We start from the raw sequence: 19241 nt of genomic DNA on the forward strand, positions 1-19241 counted from the left end.
TAGATGCAAAGCGAACGCGCGTGCATTTATTTTATCCAGGGGCGTGTTTGAAATAAATGTTAAGTGACTACCCTACTCCTTTTCAGATGAATGCTTTTCTAACTTAGTATTCTCTATGGTTTTATATAGAATTGGAATGACGAAGTAAATGGTGTTTTAAGTCAATATATTTAATAGTTTTTTTTTTGCATTTCGTTCGTTCTATACGATTCGACGGAATAATTGAAAATAATATAATAGTAAACTTTAGCATTCCGTATAATTTGTTTGAATTTTTTTCTACCCACATCATTTCGGATCCTCCCGATCCACTAACGGTGCTTCTAGGTACCTCAAGCACCGGTCATCGTTCTCGTCGAACCCGTCGTTTGCGACGAAGGGCTCGACGAGTAAATTAACCCTCAGACACAGCCCACTGAGTTTCTCGCCAGATCTTCTCAGTGGGTCGCGTTTCCGATCCGGTGGTAGATTCCGCGAAGCACGGCTCTTGCTAGGGTTCGTGTTAGCAACGTCATCAGGTTTGAGCCCCGTGAGCTCACCAACTAGTTAAGGCGACGCTGATATAGCCTCTCAAGCCTATCAGCTTAGGTAGGATTTCTTTTTCTTTTTTCTTTTTTGTGTAATTGATTAACGATTTCATCATGAAAATCATGTTTTTCAGAATATGTTACAATCATGTAGAAATAAAGTTAGAATGATCTTAAATAACTTATTAATTCAGTATATTAGCGATATAAACAAGTAGATATTTGCTTGCTAAAATATATTGTTTGTTTTTCGAATATTAACTTTCCAATTGATATACATACATATTTTTCAAGCAAAAATCAGCTATGTATCAAACTTGTTTATAGGTAGCAAATTTACTGATTTTCTTAGCGTTGGAGGGGTAGTCGCAGAACCCTACATAGTGGTCTGGGACGTCCGATGTCTACGCGGCAGTAACCCTGGGCAAGGAGGTTGGACCATTCATACCACATCACCGCCACTGCTACTTCACTTCCTGCCGGCGTTCTCTGGTAGGGCAGTAGCTGCTTCGGGCGACGGACACGTCAGTTTGTTACACGTGAACGCACCTGAAGAAAGGCAGTCAATTTTTAAGGTAGGAATAGGACAATACAAACATAATAGGGATGGGCTTTAACTTTGTTTGTACGTAGTAGCTTGGTAGTGACAGATATGTTTGTTATATTCGGTTCGTTTTGAATTAGCGCCCGGTACAGGCAATATGTAATATTCCCCTTAACTCTGAGGGTTTCGTAGGTAGAGTAGAGATATACGATAGAGTCTGGGAGCAGATGATGAACAGGCGACAGTGCAACGAACAACTGCCGTCCCCTAGACACATCTCTTCGGAAATTCTGGATCCACTCTTTCGGTGCTTTTAGGCATTCTAATCACCAGAATCTCCTTCAACTAGTCGAAAGCGAGTTCGACATGTAACATTACCAACAGACATAACCCACTGAGTTTCTCGCCGGATTTGCTCAGTGGGCCGAAATTCCGATCCGCTGGTAGATTCTGCGAAGCACTGCTCTTGCTAGGGTTAGTGTTAGCAAATTCTCTTAGGTTGAGCCCGTGAGCTCACCTACCCGTCTGGAATAGTCGCTTAGGCTACCAGCGAATAATTAGGGGAAAAAAGGCGGAGCAGCCCATAACCACTTCATTAGCTATCGTCATATCACAAAAAATAAACGAACTGATTTCGGGTCGTAGACTGGTGGAGATAGAGAGGTCAAATTGGTTTACGATTTGAGATTCCTAATCAAGGTCACATTGAGAGGTCAAACATTTGTCTCCAGGTAGAGACGCACAGCTCACAGTGCAATGTGATGGACGTTGCGTCGACGAGTCAAGCCCTCGCTTTCGGTGACCAATCAGGACATTTAAATCTTTTCTCACCGACGCAGAATCACGAACCTGTATACAATAATTTTTCAAGGTACGGATATCAAAGTAATAAGGTAAGCCAAAATATAAAAAAAAAGTAATATAAAGTTATATGCAAGCGAAAGAAGAGGAAGCTGCATAGTAGATTTTTGCAAAGCATAATTGTTAAAGTCATAATAGTCATACATCAGAATCAATTTTGATTTGCATTTAATATTCTATTTCAATTAACCTAATTAAGTTTCTGATTGGCAGTGCTGTGTTAAATAATTGGATACTTAGATTGAGGATATTGGATGTGACCATAATTTAAATAAAATCTGGGATTGTTGCACTTTTCTCTGGCAACAAGAACTAATTTCATCCATAGATATTTATTTAATCAGACCTCAAATTTCATTAACACAAACCGATTGTTTAATTTTTTTTATTGCTTAGGTGGGTGGATGAGCTCACACCCCACCTGGTGTTAAGTGGTTACTGGAGCCCATAGACATCTACTACATAAATGCGCATTATAATTTTGCTGGTTTGATTTTTATTACACGATGCTATTCCTTAATAATTATTGCTTTTTCCTAAATAGGTCGGTTTGAAGGGTGTGGCAGCCGTTGTAACTATACTGAGACCTTAGAACTTATATATCAAGGCGGGTGTAAGCTTAAACACACCCAATCTGAGAGAGAGAGAGAGAGAGAGAGAGAGAATTTAATTTACCGATTTCTGTTTATGAACTTCTATTATGTATTATGTATTGTATTTTATTCTAGGTCAACAGAGTTCGCGGATCCAGTGGAAGGTCTACCTTACGTTCGGTTCAGCGACACCAGGTTCCAGTACTCGTCCGTGCCACTACCTCAGCTGGCGAGCGGCGGGAAATGGTTCAATGAATTGCCACCGGAATTCTTTAGGAAAGTGTATAGGTTGGTACACGTATAATTAATTATATCTAGAACTAGCTTTTTTTTTTTTTTTTTTTATTGCGTAGATGGTTGGACGAGCTCACAGCCCACCTGATTTTAAGTGGTTACTGGAGCCCATAGACATCTACAACGTAGACGCGCCACCCACCTTGAGATACAAGTTCTAAAATCTCAGTATAGTTACAACGGCTACCCCACCTTTCAAACCGAAACGCATTACTGCTTCACGGCAGAAATAAGCAGGGCGGTGGTACCTATCCGCGCGGACTCACAAGAGGTCCTACCACCAGTAATTACGCAAATTATAATTTTGCGGGTTTGATTTTTATTACACGATGTTATTCCTTCACCGTGGAAGTCAATCGTGAACATTTGTTGAGTACATATTTCATTAGAAAAATTGGTACCCGCCTGCGGGATTCGAACACCGGTGCATCGCTTCAACACGAATGCACCGGACATCTTATCCTTTAGGCCACGACGACTTCAAACCTGAAGTCTGACCCGGTAGACTTCGTAGTGCCTCAATCGATAAATAAAATACCTAAACTTTTCTATAAAATAAACTTAAAACAAACAAAAGGAATCCGTCCGACGGGGGACACAACAAAGAAAAAATAAAATTTTTAAATTTTTTATTTTTATTTAATTCCGAGCATTTGCATATTTATCTTCTAAATCTTCCCTGGACTCCTACAAATAATTCAATACCAAAATTAGCCAAATCGGTCCAGCCGTTCTCGAGTTTTAGCGAGACTAACGAACAGCAATTCATTTTTATATATATAGATAGATAGTCGATAGTCCCAAAAAAAGTATAATCATTTAAAATAATTAGAATTTAAGCTTTCAAATTTAAACTTGTGAAGCTCGGTCACTATTCGTATCATAAAACGAAGCGCCATCTATCATAATCTTTTGGAAGTATGCCAGAAAATGTCGTCGATGCTGTAACAACAAAAAAATTAACTCAATGTGATAAATCAAATGCACGTATGAATATACAGAGCTACATACAGCAGCATACAGAGATAAATGCAAAATATTATTTACGTATCGGAATATTTTAAATCGTTTGAATGGCTCTAGTATATCTCTAGTACATAAATGTTTTGTTACAGAAAACCAAAGCCGGTCGATCCTGAAGTTTTGAAATCGATGAAAATGCAAGGTCCAATAGGATACGCGCCTAATCCGAAAACTTTTAGAAGGAATCAGGTAAATAAATATTATTCATTGCCATTCGCCACTTTAAGACGAAGAACTTAAAGTCGAAGTCTAAATCGTATAGTACAACGGCCCCACCCCTCAAACTGGAACGTAAGATGATTATTTAGTGGCAGAAACCCGCAGGATTTTGGTACCTACCAGTGCGGGCTTATAATTACCGTCCTTACCTATCACCATTACTATGTCTGTTGACGATCGTAATACCCTAGGTACTCGAGAAAAACTGCTGCTAATTTTCCTGTTAATTTATAACACCCACGGAAAGAAATGTAATGTAATGTAAAAGAAATCTTTTTAATACGCTTTTATTAGCTTCAGACGTATGTATGTTTGTATGTAACGGAATCTTTGAACATGATTTTGACCCCCTTCAAAACGTCGGATTAACTCGAAATATAGAATGGTATATTTATTAAGGACCGATGACAATTCAATATTAAAAAAAATATTGAAAAACTTTGAAATTCGACTAAAAAATGAAAAATAAATAATAGTTTAAAAAAACTAACAAAACATGCTTTTGTAGAAAATCCAACTAAAAAATAGAAAATAAATTTGAATTATAAATGGTGTAAGAAAAATTGATTTTATTGTAAAAAAACCGCGGGGTGCATGGTATCAGTAGCGATAAATGTTTTATGAACAGATATGAGTAGAAGGGTTATTTTATTAAAATCCTGAAAAGCACCCCACGCTTTTTTACACTAAAATATATTTAATTCAAATTTATTATAATTTATTTTCTATTTTTTAGTTGGATTTTCTATAAAAGCGTATATTGTTAGTTTTTTTAATCTATTGTTTATTAATCTTGTTTTTATGGCCGGTGGTCGAATCTCCTACGACGCCCCGCGCCTAGGGTCGCGCGGCGTACGTGGACTGAACGAGCTCCAAATGTTGGGAGCGGACCGCGGGCCCAAGGGTGGTGTTCAGGCCCCTATACACTAATCAACTCCTCTGCACTCACCCAAGTGTCCGATCCCCCCAAGGTCAAGGGTCAAGGGCGGAGTAAGGGGTTGCCGCGGTCAACACCTACTGCCTTTATAGCCGACACACCGCCCATTTTTAAATATTGATAATATTTTGTAATTTGCGAATCTAATGCGATTGAGTGAGTAATAAATAAGTAAACAAAAACTTCATCGTATTTAGAGCTTTATTTACAATATATTCTTAAACAAAGCGAAGTCATTTTTCTTAAGACACATTTGAACACAGATGCCGTACCTTGAAGAATCGTTAGAAGAAATGAGTATATCAAAAATAAACGGAAATAAAGTAATAATGCAGCCAATACCGAAACATTATCAGAAGGTTTGTAGATGTTACTTTCATATAAAAAATAATAGCGTTTTTAATATAATCTAATTTTTTACCAAATTTTTTGGGGATGTAATAAACAAACCAGCATAATGTGAGCCCCCATTGTCATTTTATGTATTGAATAAATTACACGTTAGAAATTATTATTATGGAAGCTACTTAATTGTTTTATTAAGTTTTGCGTAACTCGCTTACTTGTACGTCGGTTGGATTGGAATATTGTAATCTATACTATAATATATAAATCTACAGTGTTTTTACGGATGTTCCGTTATAACTACTGAACCATGCATCCGATTGACTTGAAACTTGGTATCTATGTAGAAAATACACGTACTTAATGGATAGGCTAATATTTACATCAGTGTTGGACTCCCTAATAATAATGACTATAAATAGTAATGTTAATTTTAAATGTCCAGCGAAGCGGGCGAGTACGGCTAGTTAAATTCTAAATTAACCTCTGAACTAATAGAATTGAAATTTTAACTCTGAATCAGAAGACGGTGTTTGTATTAATAAATTTTGTATGTATTTTTTTTCAACATCATTGTGTATTTCAGCTCGACATACGATACAATAAACACGGTCCGAACGAAGAATTAGAGAGTTTCAATAAAACAGGTCAGCCCGGACTGGAGGCTACATTACCGAATTCATACTGCAATGCCATGTTACAGGTATGTGTTTGAGTAGATCATATTGTTCTATGGGTGAGGATCGCAGAATTTTAAACTGGGACGAAAACAAGGCGTATATTAATTTTTGAACGTTCCATTAGTTATATAGAAAACACACACCCTGTATTGAAAATTTATGATTGATTGATGAAAATCACTCAAGAATTAATATATCAATAGTTTCAGATTTATTTATCAGATATTCTTGAATTTCTCTGAGTATTTTTGCCAAAACAAGGCGCATATTAATTTTTGAACGCACCATTAGTTATATAGTAAACACACACCCTGTACTGAAAATTGTATTGAAAATTTACGATTGATTGATGAAAATCACCCAAGAATCAATATATCAATAGTTTCAGATTTATTTATAATATCAGATATTCTTGAATTTCTCTGAGCATCTTTACCGGAAAGGTATAGTTAGTATTCGCTGAATTTATGTGGATGGATTTTTGCCTTTTCTCACGGTATTTGCAGATTGCATCTTTAACAGTCCCCATCTTTTCACTGTTTTTATTGCTTAGATGTGGGGGCGAGTTCACAGCCCACCTGGTGTTAAGTGGTTACCGGAGCTTATAGACATCTACAACGTAAATGCCGCCACCAACCTTGAGATATGAGTTCTAAGATCTCAATATAGTTACAACAGCTGCCCCACCCTTCAAACCGAAACGCATCCTGTACCTACATCGTAGTAGTCGTATGATAATGAAAACTGATGATTGATTGATGAAAATCACCAAAAAATTAATATATCAATAATTTCAGGTGTATTTATCAGATATTCTTGGATGGATTTTTGCCTTTCTCTCACGGTATTTGCAGATTGCATCTATTTCAGTCCCCATCTTTTCATACATAATAATATGTTGCTTACTTGAGGTCCATAAAAGGACATGCATATAAAATACATTTTTTCTAATTGTTGACACATTAAAATACTCTTATTTTGCGTAGTTAAGCAGAAATGATTCGAACCTCCGTAAAATGGTACCATGCTATCTTTGATCTTTTGATCTATTCTATTATTAACAAACCATTTGATATCCACGTAGAATTGTCTTAACATTTTACTATTTCAAAGTTGTAAAACTAGTTTTCGATTTTAAACCTAATTCGCTCACCTTAACGCAGGTTTTGTACTACACGCCGCCGGTCAAAGCCACGTTGCTAGCACACACGTGCGCCAAAGAGTTCTGCTTGAGCTGTGAATTAGGTAAGTCTGTGTTTTTTTTTGTATTATCTATGAAAGATGGCGATTCAAATATAGAACAATTGTGTCTATGAACATATAGGGCACTTGTGTGTCTTGTGTTCATAGGAACAGAATAAAACGGATATTTCATTACAATTACAATGAAAAAAATATGAAAAGAATAAAATATGAATATTATTATATAAATAATCATTGAAAGTTTTCAGTGTACAGGCTTTCAAAGAAACTAAACATAAACGATGTTTTTATTCTTGTAATCTATTAAAATTGTTTGAACCGTATATTTAATTATGTTATATTGTTAATCTTATATATTTTGTCACCTTCACAATAACACAATTGTCGTCTCTCTAATCACTATACATATTTTCAAGATTCCACACTAATATTATGAATGTGAAAGTGTGTTTTTCTTTCTTTCACGTCAAAACGAAACAACGGATTGACATGATTTTCTTATAAGTGATATTATTAGAGCAGGCCATTGACATGGGTCTACCTTTATCCCGAAAAAAAAATCCATTAAACTACATAATTTTCTTAGACCAAGCGAGCGAAGCCGCGCGTAACGGCTAGCGAATAGCCCACTGAGTTTCTCGCCGGATCTCTCAGTGGGTCGCGTTTCCGATCCGCTGGTAGATGCAAAGCACGGCTCTTGCTAGGGTTCGTATTAGCAACGACGTCAGGCTTGAGTCCCGTGAGCTCACCTACTTACCCGGTTACGCTGATATGATCTCACAAGACCATCAGTTTAGGTTTTTTTTTATTGATTTGGTTTTTGGACGAGCTCACAGCCCACTTGGTGTTAAGTGGTTACTGGGGCCTATAGACATCTACAACGTAAATGCGCCACCCACAATGAGATATAAGTTCTAAGGTATCAGTATAGTTACAACGGCTGCCCCACCCTTCAGACCGAAACGCATTACTGCTTCACGGCAGAAATAGGCAGGGTGGTGGTACCTACCCGTTCGGACTCCCAAGAGGTCCTACCATCAGTAATTACGCAAATTATAATTTTGCGGGTTTTGATTTTTATTACACGATGCTATTCCTTCACCGTGGAAGTCATTCGTAAACATTTGCCGAGTACGTATTTCATTAGAAAAATTGGTACCTGCCTGAGATTCGAACACCGGTACATCGCTCGACACGAATGCACCGGACGGCTTATCTTTTAGGCCACGGCGACTTCAAAGTCTCTCACACTAGTGCATTTCACCGTCAGGTTTTCTATTTCGCATGCTGGACACGTCTGGGGGCACGCCTTGTCAGGCCACAAACTTCCTACGCGCGTTTCGTACGGTCCCCGAAGCGGCTGCCCTAGGACTGATACTGCCAGACCGCGCGCCCGACATAAGAGTCGATTTGGTAGCCCTAATACAGGTAATAATCTTTTATTGATAAAAAAAAAAATTCAGGAATATTTTATTTTGCTTCGCTCTGAATTGAATTGGATTCTAATATTGTTACTTTGGATGTATATATTAATGTGTTATTTTATACTTATCCTTAGATATTATGGTGAACAGTAAAACTACATAGAACCAAAATTGAGTTGCTCTGAAATTCTATTTTATTACATGGACTAGTTTTAACACTATTACAAAACATTCTTTAAAATGAATTAATCACAAATTCAGCTGTAAAAAGAAACAATATTTAAAGCTATTGTTTCACCAGTTCTGATTATTCTATATTTTTTCAATATTCAAATTACAATATATAAGTTTCACTTGTTTAACCTAATATTATCTTCTTAAGATGCTTTGTTATCCGTCAATATGACAGACCAGCTCCATAGAATCAGACAAGTACACAGATAAATTATACATCACAGTTATTACGTGGCAAATACAAACTGTACAAACTAACTGAAGTGTCAAGCCCTTTGTTTACATCTTATATGTAAAATTCTTGTGTCACGTTACAATGCTAGTTACCATACTCCTTTGAAACGATTTGACCGATTTTTATGAAATTTTATATGTTTGTTCAGTAGGTCTGAGAATCGGCTATTATCTATTTTTCATACCCTTAAGTGATAAGGGTTGTTCATCCCCTAACATTTATTTTTTATTGCTTGGAGATTTTTTTTTGGTTATAATGAGGCATTATGTGGTTGAATGAGGTTTTTTTTTCTACACTAGAAACTCCCTAGAAATCTTATATATGTTAAAACAACGTTTGTCGGGTCAGCTAGTATATGTATAAAACTGAACGTTTCGAACACTCCACTACAACTTATGTGACTCAGATGTTGAATGTTGTGATAATTACTGTCACAAAAGTACTCATAAAACTGTTGGCAGATTTTCGAAAGTGTGTAGTATTAGTTAAACAGCTTTATGAATTATTATACTGTCCCATTTGATCACCATCGGCCCACAGACCTCCACTGCTGGACCCAGGTTTCCCTCCAGGTTTGCTGCAACTTCCGGTCCTGCGCAATTTGCATCTAGATCCTTTAGCAGGTCTTCGCTCTACCTCGTGGGAGACCTACTCTTTCTCTTGTTCGTCTTTGTCTTATTATATAACTATCTATCTATTTACCTGTCATTTGTTCTTCATAATGCTTCAAAGAGTATTATTGATATTAAGTTTTATTACTGACGACAGCCAGATTCATCGGGTTGTATGGGGTAATCGAAGCCCATATACGCTTACAGCAAAGTTTCAACTACTTTTTTTTATTTTTTTTTATTGCTTAGATGTGTGGACGAGCTCACAGCCCACCTGGTGTTAAGTGGTTATTGGAGCCCATAGACATCCACAACGTAAATGCGCCACACATCTTGATATATAAGTTCTAAGATATCAGTATAGTTACAACGGCTGCCCCACCCTTCAAACCGAAACGCATTACTGCTTCACGGCAGAAATAGGCGGGGTGGTGGTACCTACCCGTGCGGACTCACAAGAGGTCCTATCGCCAGTAAGCGCTGTTGACGCTAGTTCATATAAATACGTTCTTGCAGAGCTGGAACCGCTTCATCCTGCACCAGATTCATTACGAGATCCTCGAGACCCGTAAGAAGGAGAAGGAGCTAGCGCTGATAGCGAACAGTCCGCCCAAAGCGCCGCGCGCGTCCAACCCGAAGGAACGTCACTCGCTAATGAACGGACAGTACTCCGAGGACTGTCAGTATACCGAACTGGAGTTCTTGGGACCCACCGAGTTTGATTGTCAAGAGGATGGCGAACTCTGGCCGGGCAGGGATGAAGGTGAGAACGACAAACCCTCACATATACGACGGCGGATAATCAAGGTCGTGGGGTTAGTAGATATTTCAGCGCATAAGTCGAAGTCACTTTGCTTTGGACTAACGATTGTTATGCAAGAAACGTACAATAGCCTCGCAAATAAAACACTCGACCGTGTGTAAGCTTAAATCGATTTGTGAGCTAAAAACTTATCCGAATCTAAAGGCGATATTTTTACTCGAACATTACACGGCAAATGGTAGATGTTTCGTGTTACTTGAAAATAGATATTTAAAAGAGAAATCAAATTAAATTATAATGACATGTTGTCACGTGATTTAGTCAGGAAATTGTCATTTTGTTTCCATGCTCTAACAGTCAATCTACTGCTAATACTCGTAGTAAATATAAATTAAACGAGACAAACAAAGAGTCATTCCCGTTATATTAATTAATATATCGATGTTACAATCGTGAGATAAAAGACGTCTTTTGTATTTCATTTCACGCAGTCTTTTTCGGAATACAATTTGCAGGTGAGTAAGTTGTTTTATAAATGTAAAACAGACTTATTCGATACTACGTATATGCATAAAAAAGTGATTAGAAACAAAAAAGTACCTTTAAATAGGAGGCCGGACTAAAAGTCTTTATTTTGATTATTTTGATCATCATTTTAGGCCAAAGTATAATAATACCAATTACTGTACTGTCGTCGGTCGTAACTTTCACAAGCCGGACTGCTTTTCGCCGGGCACACAGCTATGCCCTACCGCTAGTCATTTTTTATTTATTTAATTATTTATTCATTTAGGAAACAAACAGTACATTACAAACTTATTATAATATTTAAAAAAATAGCTAAAACAATAAGCAAATATGTTTCCACAATCAAAATCACATATAAGTAGAAAGTGAACAGAGAAGAGAAATTTAAAAATTTCAATAAACAAAAGCAACACAATACTTACAAAACTTACACTGTAAAACTATAATACTCATCGGACTAAATCACCTTATAAATATTTCAAAATAGCTTTTCTATATGCTACAAGTGACAAACAAAAGATGTTTTCTTTACCTTTTTTATCAAAACGGAAATGTATACACACGAATTGCTACGCATTTACTTTTACTTAAATGAATTGCGATTTTTGATATACATATACGTATCGACGCTTGAAAGGCAAACGTGACTAAGCGACAATGCGTGAACTTTACAGTAGACTAACTTAAAGTTGAAATACCTGAAAATAAATCTATTTTAACGAATCTAGCTGTAGGATTGAAATTCAAATTCAAATTCAAAATCATTTATTTCAACTTAGATGTCAGTATGACACACTTGTTAAATGTCAAAATACAAATAACAATGTTAACTCTACCACCGGTTCCAAAAAAACCCACAGTCCTGAGAAGAATCGGCGAAACAAACTCAGCGGGCTTTTTTTTTTTTTGTTTTTTCTCAAATATTTTCTTTTTTTTAAATAAATAAAAATATTTACAATAAAAGAAAAAACAAGTCAAAAAATACAATTAAAAAAAAAAAAAAAAAAATGGAAAATTAAAAGGCCAGGAGCGAGCGCCTCATTCCCACGTAGTGCCATCTAGTAAATAATCCTTAACTTTATAATATGCCTTGTTGCACAAACGTTCCTTAACAGTTTTCTTAAATCTATGAACTGGTAGTAATTGAACGTTTAGTGGGATCTTGTTGAAAAGCTGTACACCCAGCCCCCTAAAAGAGTTGCTTATTTTCTTAATTCGAGCCGCCGGCAACGCAAGCCTATGTTTGTTCCTAATGTTCACATTGTGCAAATCACAGACTCTGGGGAATTCTTCAATGTTTTTAGGCACGTACAATAAATTTTCAAAAATGTATTGGGACGCTAAAGTTAGAATTTTGATTTCCTTAAACTTGTCCCTCAAGGATTCCCTCGGGTGCATATTATAAATAGCACGAATAGCCCTCTTCTGCAGGATGAAAATCGTTTCGACATCGGCAGCATTGCCCCATAGCAAAATGCCATAGGACATAACACTATGAAAATAACTAAAATAAACCAGGCGTGCCGTATCTTCATTAGTATACGTTCGTTTTTTTTTTACCGCAAACGCTGCAGAACTAAGTCTACTCGCTAACTTGCATATGTGAGGACCCCACTGCAGCTTGGAATCAACTGTTATACCAAGAAAAACTGTCGAATCCACAAGCTCCAGTGTCTCTCCACTTACAGTAATATTAGTGTCTACTTGTCTAACATTAGGTGTGGTAAATATTATACATTTTGTTTTTTTGTTATTTAATAACAGATTATTAACACTAAACCAATGTACCACGCGCGAGATAGCATCATTCACATCGTCATAATCTTCCAAATGTCGTTTAATTTTAAATAATAATGATGTATCATCAGCGAATAATACGACCTCGTGACGGGTTTCAATAAACTTAGGTAAATCATTGATATATACAAGAAATAGGAAGGGACCCAATATGGAACCCTGAGGAACACCCATTTTAAGTAAGGCACCGGAAGATCTCGTTCCTTTAACGTCTACCTTTTGGATTCTTCCGGATAAATAAGATTTGAAATGAATTGAATAGATCTAGAAATCTATTTTTTCTTGCGCATCGAATATGGTTATTGCCTATCATTTATATACAAAGCAGTTATTGTCGCTTAGTCGGGTTTGCCTTTCAAGTGTTGGTATGTAGTTTGATACAAACACGCACACACACAGGCGTCGACGGCGTGGGGCCGTTGCAAAACCACGAAAGTCACGAGCTGAACAACCGACAGGCGCACCGGGAGGAGACCGAGATCTCGCAGCTGTTTGCCATCGGCCGGCATCAGCTCAACCGCTGCTTGAAATGCAACAAGGAGGTCGGTACACTAGATCGGGGGGGAATAGGTAGGACCTCTTGTGAGTCCGCGCGGGTAGGTACCACCACCCTGCCTATTTCTGCCGTGAAGCAGTAATGCGTTTCGGTTTGATATCAAACATGACATGAAATGAAAAAGAAATGAAAACTAAATGAAATGAAATGAGGTGAGATGATATAGAACGAAATATAATTTCAGTAAAATGGTGGTCATTTCCTGAGACTTTTCAGTGGACTTTTTAGAGGATCTCGAGAAGTTACGTTCAGCGGCTTTGTTTTATTTTCCCATATTTGTGCATTCCCATAGATACTAAACAGTTAATAAACCACCGTTATTACTCATTTAAACCTTAAGAAACACTAAATAGACAGAATAAAACAAATCACACAACTCCACTCCTCGCGTTCCCGCCGAAAAGTCCTGATATATTTTCCAAATTTTAAACTTTAAATGGTTCTCCTGTAAAGTTGCTAAAATGTCGATTAAATCAATAAAACATTCAAGTTACAATGATGTTCCATGCACCATAAACACTCGGTAATGTTTCACGCAGGAGGGCAGGGAGTCGGTTGTGCTGGCGTGCGCCCTGCAGTACCCGCCGACGGGCGCGGGCGGCGCCGGGGAGGCGAGGGGCGGGTTCGTCGAACTCGTGCGCGCGTCGTTGGCGGCGCGGCGGAGCACGCCGGCGTGGTGCGACCACTGCTCGCGGTTCACACCGACCACGCAGCGAGGGCGACTCCTGCGGTGATTATAACTTCGAATTACTATTATTATTAAATTATTTTTTATTGCTTAGATGGATGGACGAGCTCACAGCCCACCTAGTGTTTATAGGTTACTGGAGACGATCGACATGTATAACGTAAATGCGCCACCCACCTTGAGATAAGTTCTAAGGTCTGCCCCACCCTTCAAACCGAATCGTGTTACTACTTCACGGCAGAAATAGGCAGGGTGGTGATACCTACCAGTGCGGACCATGGACAACTTCCACGATTCGAGACTATAATCGTGTACTACTACTACTACTACAGAGTTGGCGCTATGACCCCGAAGTGGGCCTTGGCCTCCGACAATAAACTTTGCCATTCATCCCGGCGCTGCGCAACACCTTGCCAGTCCGACACTTAGAGCTCACGTAAATTTCCTTCCACAGCGTCAGACCAGCGGTACTAGGGCCTCCCTACGGGGCGGCGTCCCTCCGGTACACCCGCGTACACCCGTTTCACAGCCCGATCCCGCTCGATACGCACTACACGACCAAGCCATCCGAGCCTTCTTGCCTTAATCTCCCCCAGAATATTTGGCTCACCAAAAAGCCTTTCCACGACCTTGTTTTTCCGGACGTGCCAAGGACCAATAGAAATGTTGCGTCTATTTCTTAGAGGTATCTTGAGGTGGCCAAGAAAATTAATAAATGCGTTAACTTCTTCAAATACTCATTATATTATTTTTAATTATTTTACAAAATAGAATTGACATGCGCGTCCATCTGTTTTATTTCGTGTAATTTTTTTTTTTAATTTTGACAATTGGTGCCACTATTTCGTTTCCTGTTTTGTGATTGGTTCGTGCGATATGACGTCATCGTTGGCCAATCACAGCCATCAATGTACGATGCGACGTTGATTCGTTAACATGCTCCCGGACTTGGAAGTACCAGGTTCCAACAATTGGAGGTGATCATTCGGAGATACAGCAGCTGCTATCGTGCGTAATCATTCTTCATGTAAGTCCGATGGTCTCGCTGATCAAAGTAGGGTGTGGTCCTCCTGCATTTCGGGGGTTATGCAAGGGGCTGACAACCCCTTCATGTAAAAAAACTTTTGTTACGAAACCGACAAGAAAACAGAAAATCGTGTAGCATAAATATTTTTAATGCTTATCAATTTTCATTTGAATTCTGTATAGACTTATGTCTGTTAAATTTGTTATACAAAAATGTAGAAAATTGTGAGATTGATGTGTTTGCAGACTACCCCCTATATTGGCGATCAATTGTGGAGGAGTTACGGTCAGAGAGAAAGCGTATTGGGCTAAAGGAGTACAAAAGGAAATGGTAAGATAAATACCAACTAATACCAACTATTATACCAACTATTTCCAACTATTATTACTACTGGTAAGATAAAACCATTATACAATTTTATTTTAGTTTTCGAAAACGTTACAGTTCATTTTGTGTTATGCAAAAATAGATCATATAACAGTGTTCGTAATGGTTGATTTTTGTGTGTGTTTTAGTCCGATTTGAAGAGAGGGGGCAGCGGGAAGCCGTGTCGCTACGGCTTACATTGCGCACGACCGGGTTGTCATTTCAAACATCCCGATCGGTTAGTATTATGATAACGACAAAATCAAATAATTATCTTGTTCTTCTTTTTCTTTATTTTTTGGCTCCTGAAGGGTTTTTAGCCAGCGTCAAGTAATAAGATTTTTATTTGTAACCCAAATTAATCAACTGAGATGAAATTATATGAAATGAGATGAGATAATATGACATGAAATAGAATCTCAGTAAAATGGTGGTTATTTAGTGAGATTTTTTGAGTGGATTTTTTTGAGGATCCCGAGAAGTTATGTCCAGCAACTTTAATTTTCCCACATTTTTGCACTTTCACAGATATTAAACAATTAATAAATCACCGTTATTACATATTCAAACCTGAAGAAACACTTAACAGACAAAATAAACCAATTCATACAATATTCTCTTCGCGTTCCCGCTAAAAAGTCCCATTTTTTAAGGGATTTTATGACCTGGTAACTAAGACCTTTAAGTCATGTCTTATTTTAATTTATATTCTTATTTTTATGAAAAATTATGAAATGATATGAAGATGATTAATTTGAGACATATCAACTGGGATGAAATTAAATGAAATGAGATGAGATGATATGGGATGAAATATAAGCTCAGTAAAATGGTGGTCATTTATTGAGACTTTTTCAGTGGACTTTTTGTAGGATCCCGAGAAGCTACGTCCAGCGACTTTCATTTTCCCACATTTGTGCACTTTCACAGATATTAAACATTTAAACCTGAAGAAACACTAAACAGACAAAATAAACCAATTCACACAACTACGCTCTTCGCGTTCCTACCAAAAAATCCCAAATAATTATACTATAACAGTTTTTTTTTTGAGTTTCTGGCCGTATCTAGGCCAGTATACTATCACAGATTATCACAGATAATAAATGTAATGAATGATATTGTTTACGTTGAAACTAGGCCGAATACATCACAAAGTTCTTCCAAGGGCTCGAGCCAGGAGTCGCACTGCATGCTGCCGCTTCAGCTGCTCATCCGGCTTCAGTCAGACGGTGACGTCATCATCAACGACAAGGTTTATGTTGAAGTATTGAAAAATTATGCAAATAACTGCGTTTTTAATCCAAGCTAGGTACATATAAATATATATTTAGATGAATGCTGTATGTCCCTCTGTGTGAAGAAATTATGATTGTGCACATATTAAGAAACGTTTATTACATATTTAAACAACGTTTATATATTTTCGTTCGAAAAGCATTTTTTTTTGTTCCTTAGATTGGTGTTAAGTGGTTACTGGAGCCCATAGATAAGTTCTAAGGTCTCAGTATAGTTACAATGGCTGCCCCGCCCTTCAAACCGAAACGCATTACTGCTTCATGGCAGAAATAGGCAGGATGGTAGTACCTACCCGCGCGGACTCACAAGAAGTCCTACCACCAGTAACCAATATACGTATATTGATTTATCCGATGACGTCTCATATTGTGTACAAACCTTTGCAGATCGAAGCTAATTCAGCGGAGAGCTCGCCGATCAACCGACCGGACACGAGCAGGCACAAAAAGAAGTACGTGACCACGCACCTCGAGGAGGAGTACTCGCTCTCGGCCGCCGTCGTCTGCGTCGAGGACAACCCTAAGAACTTGGTCGCCTACATACACACGGTCCGGGACGGCGAAACTCAATGGTTCATGTACAACGATCTATGGTGAGATAACAGAGACACTATCACTACATAGTATAAAACAAAGCCGCTTTCTCTGTCCCTATATCTCTATGTATGCTTAAATCTTTAAAGGGTTCGAAGGGTGGGGTAGTCGTTGTAACTATACTAAGAACTTAGAACTTATATCTTGAGGTGGGTGGCGCATTTACGTTGTAGATGTCTATGGGCTCCAGTAACCACTTAACACCAGGTGGGCTGTGAGCTCGTCCAACCATCTAAGCAATAGATAAATAAATAAACTATTGTTATATTAAACGAGACTCATTGAAGGCCTTCTTTTAGAACTAGTGGTCCCCGCGGTAGTCGAAATTCGACTATAATTAATTGATATATTAAGTCTGTACACTATTATGATTCTATTGCCAAAGACTATTTATATTTCTATAATCACAGATTACCCCAAGACTACATTATAGACAAATATTAATAAAGACAAACAATGTTTAATCTATTCTCAATTTAACCACAGACTATAAGCAATAAGAAAAGTTGGACAATAAACAAATAGTATGCACGCGTGTGTATGTCAAATACATGGTAGTGTGCGTAATGTTTTTTTTATTGATATTTAAAAAATATTATCCAGATTATAAAAAATATAATCCAGAAAATATTATGGATCCAGAGTTTTTACTTCACTTACCTACACGTTTTGCATTGTCCTTCTTATTGTTTTCAGTATCGTTCCGGTGAGTACGGACGAGGTGATACATTTCGGCGTGTGGTGGAAAACGCCTTGCGTGCTGTTCTACACGGCAACCGGCGGCGGACAGTGCAACGGTGACGTCAGCTCATAGCCGACGCTCTTGTATGGGCCATACACTACGCGGTCAGTCTATACGTGTATATATTACACAACTCTACAAAAAAAATTTCTTTCTTTGTCCTAACGTTTATACTAGGCTTTTCGGGTTAATTATTCACTAAAACGAAAATAAAATACCTTTTTTTGGTATAAAGTTTGCTCTTGTGATAGTTATAGTAATAATACTCATTTTTAATTTTTTTTATCAAAAAGCCGCGCTATAAAAGTGGGGTGCTTACGTTTACACAGAGCCACTAGATGGCACACGAGTTTTTATTTTTTTATTGCTTAGATAGGTGGATGAGCTCACACCCCACCTGGTGTTAAGTGGTAACTGGAGCCCATAGACATCTACAACGTAAATGCGCCACCCACCTTGAGATATAAGTTCTAAGGTCTCAGTATAGTTACAACGGCTGCCCCGCCCTTCAAACCGAAACGCATTACTGCTTCATGGCAGAAATAGGCAGGGTGGTGGTACCTACCCGTGCGGACTCACAAGAGGTCTTACCACCAGTAAAAAAACTTAAAATGTCACGAAATTCTAAATACGATGCTGATGCATTTTGTTTTATATGTGGTCAATTTATTAAAGTTCAAAAGCAAACTGTTTCATGCCATGTATTTTTTTTTCTTCGTCTAATTACGATCTAAAATATCGAAATTTTATGGTTTGCAATCAAAGTCAAATTTGGTGTTGACCCGTGTTATATATTATATTATTCGTATGTAGCGATGCAAAGGTGTTCGAATCCCGCAGGCGGGTATCAATTTTTCTAATGAAATACGTACTTCATAAATATTCACTATTGATTTACACGGTGAAGGGATAACAACATCTTATAGTAAAAAGCAAACTCGCAAAAAACGGGATAAGATTTACGATAGATACGATTGCCACGGACGTCTCATCCTTTAGGTCACGACGCTTCTCGGTATATCAGTTTTATCTACACAACCATTATTAGGATAAGCTTTCTTTAAAAAACTAAGTTCAATATCTCATAGCTGCTACACCAAGAAAAATATTATTATAGATTAAACTCGGATTCGCATGAAAGCGATTTTTGAA

General features: G+C 37.8%; 1 protein-coding gene across 5 annotated transcripts in view; it reads left to right on the plus strand.

The window, feature by feature from the left end:
• PAN2 (PAN2-PAN3 deadenylation complex catalytic subunit PAN2) overlaps positions 1 to 19241 on the plus strand; it is a 28606-nt gene that overhangs the window by 4383 nt on the left and 4982 nt on the right. For 3 of the 5 annotated variants that reach the window (XM_089729026.1, XM_089729023.1, XM_089729025.1), the window contains 17 exons: positions 880 to 1102; positions 1803 to 1942; positions 2661 to 2813; positions 3935 to 4031; positions 5262 to 5357; positions 5930 to 6046; positions 7187 to 7268; positions 8497 to 8654; positions 10247 to 10493; positions 10985 to 11008; positions 13218 to 13360; positions 13914 to 14104; positions 15335 to 15419; positions 15605 to 15693; positions 16596 to 16710; positions 17141 to 17346; positions 18044 to 18193. In XM_089729026.1, coding sequence (XP_089585152.1) covers positions 880 to 1102; positions 1803 to 1942; positions 2661 to 2813; positions 3935 to 4031; positions 5262 to 5357; positions 5930 to 6046; positions 7187 to 7268; positions 8497 to 8654; positions 10247 to 10493; positions 10985 to 11008; positions 13218 to 13360; positions 13914 to 14104; positions 15335 to 15419; positions 15605 to 15693; positions 16596 to 16710; positions 17141 to 17346; positions 18044 to 18161 — 2284 coding nt within the window. In that variant the 3' untranslated portion in view covers positions 18162 to 18193. The other 2 variants (XM_089729024.1, XM_089729027.1) reach the window with 2 other exon arrangements.

This window comes from Bombyx mandarina, chromosome 08, assembly GCF_030267445.1.
Source record: "Bombyx mandarina strain Sakado chromosome 08, ASM3026744v2".
NCBI lineage: Eukaryota > Metazoa > Arthropoda > Insecta > Lepidoptera > Bombycidae > Bombyx > Bombyx mandarina.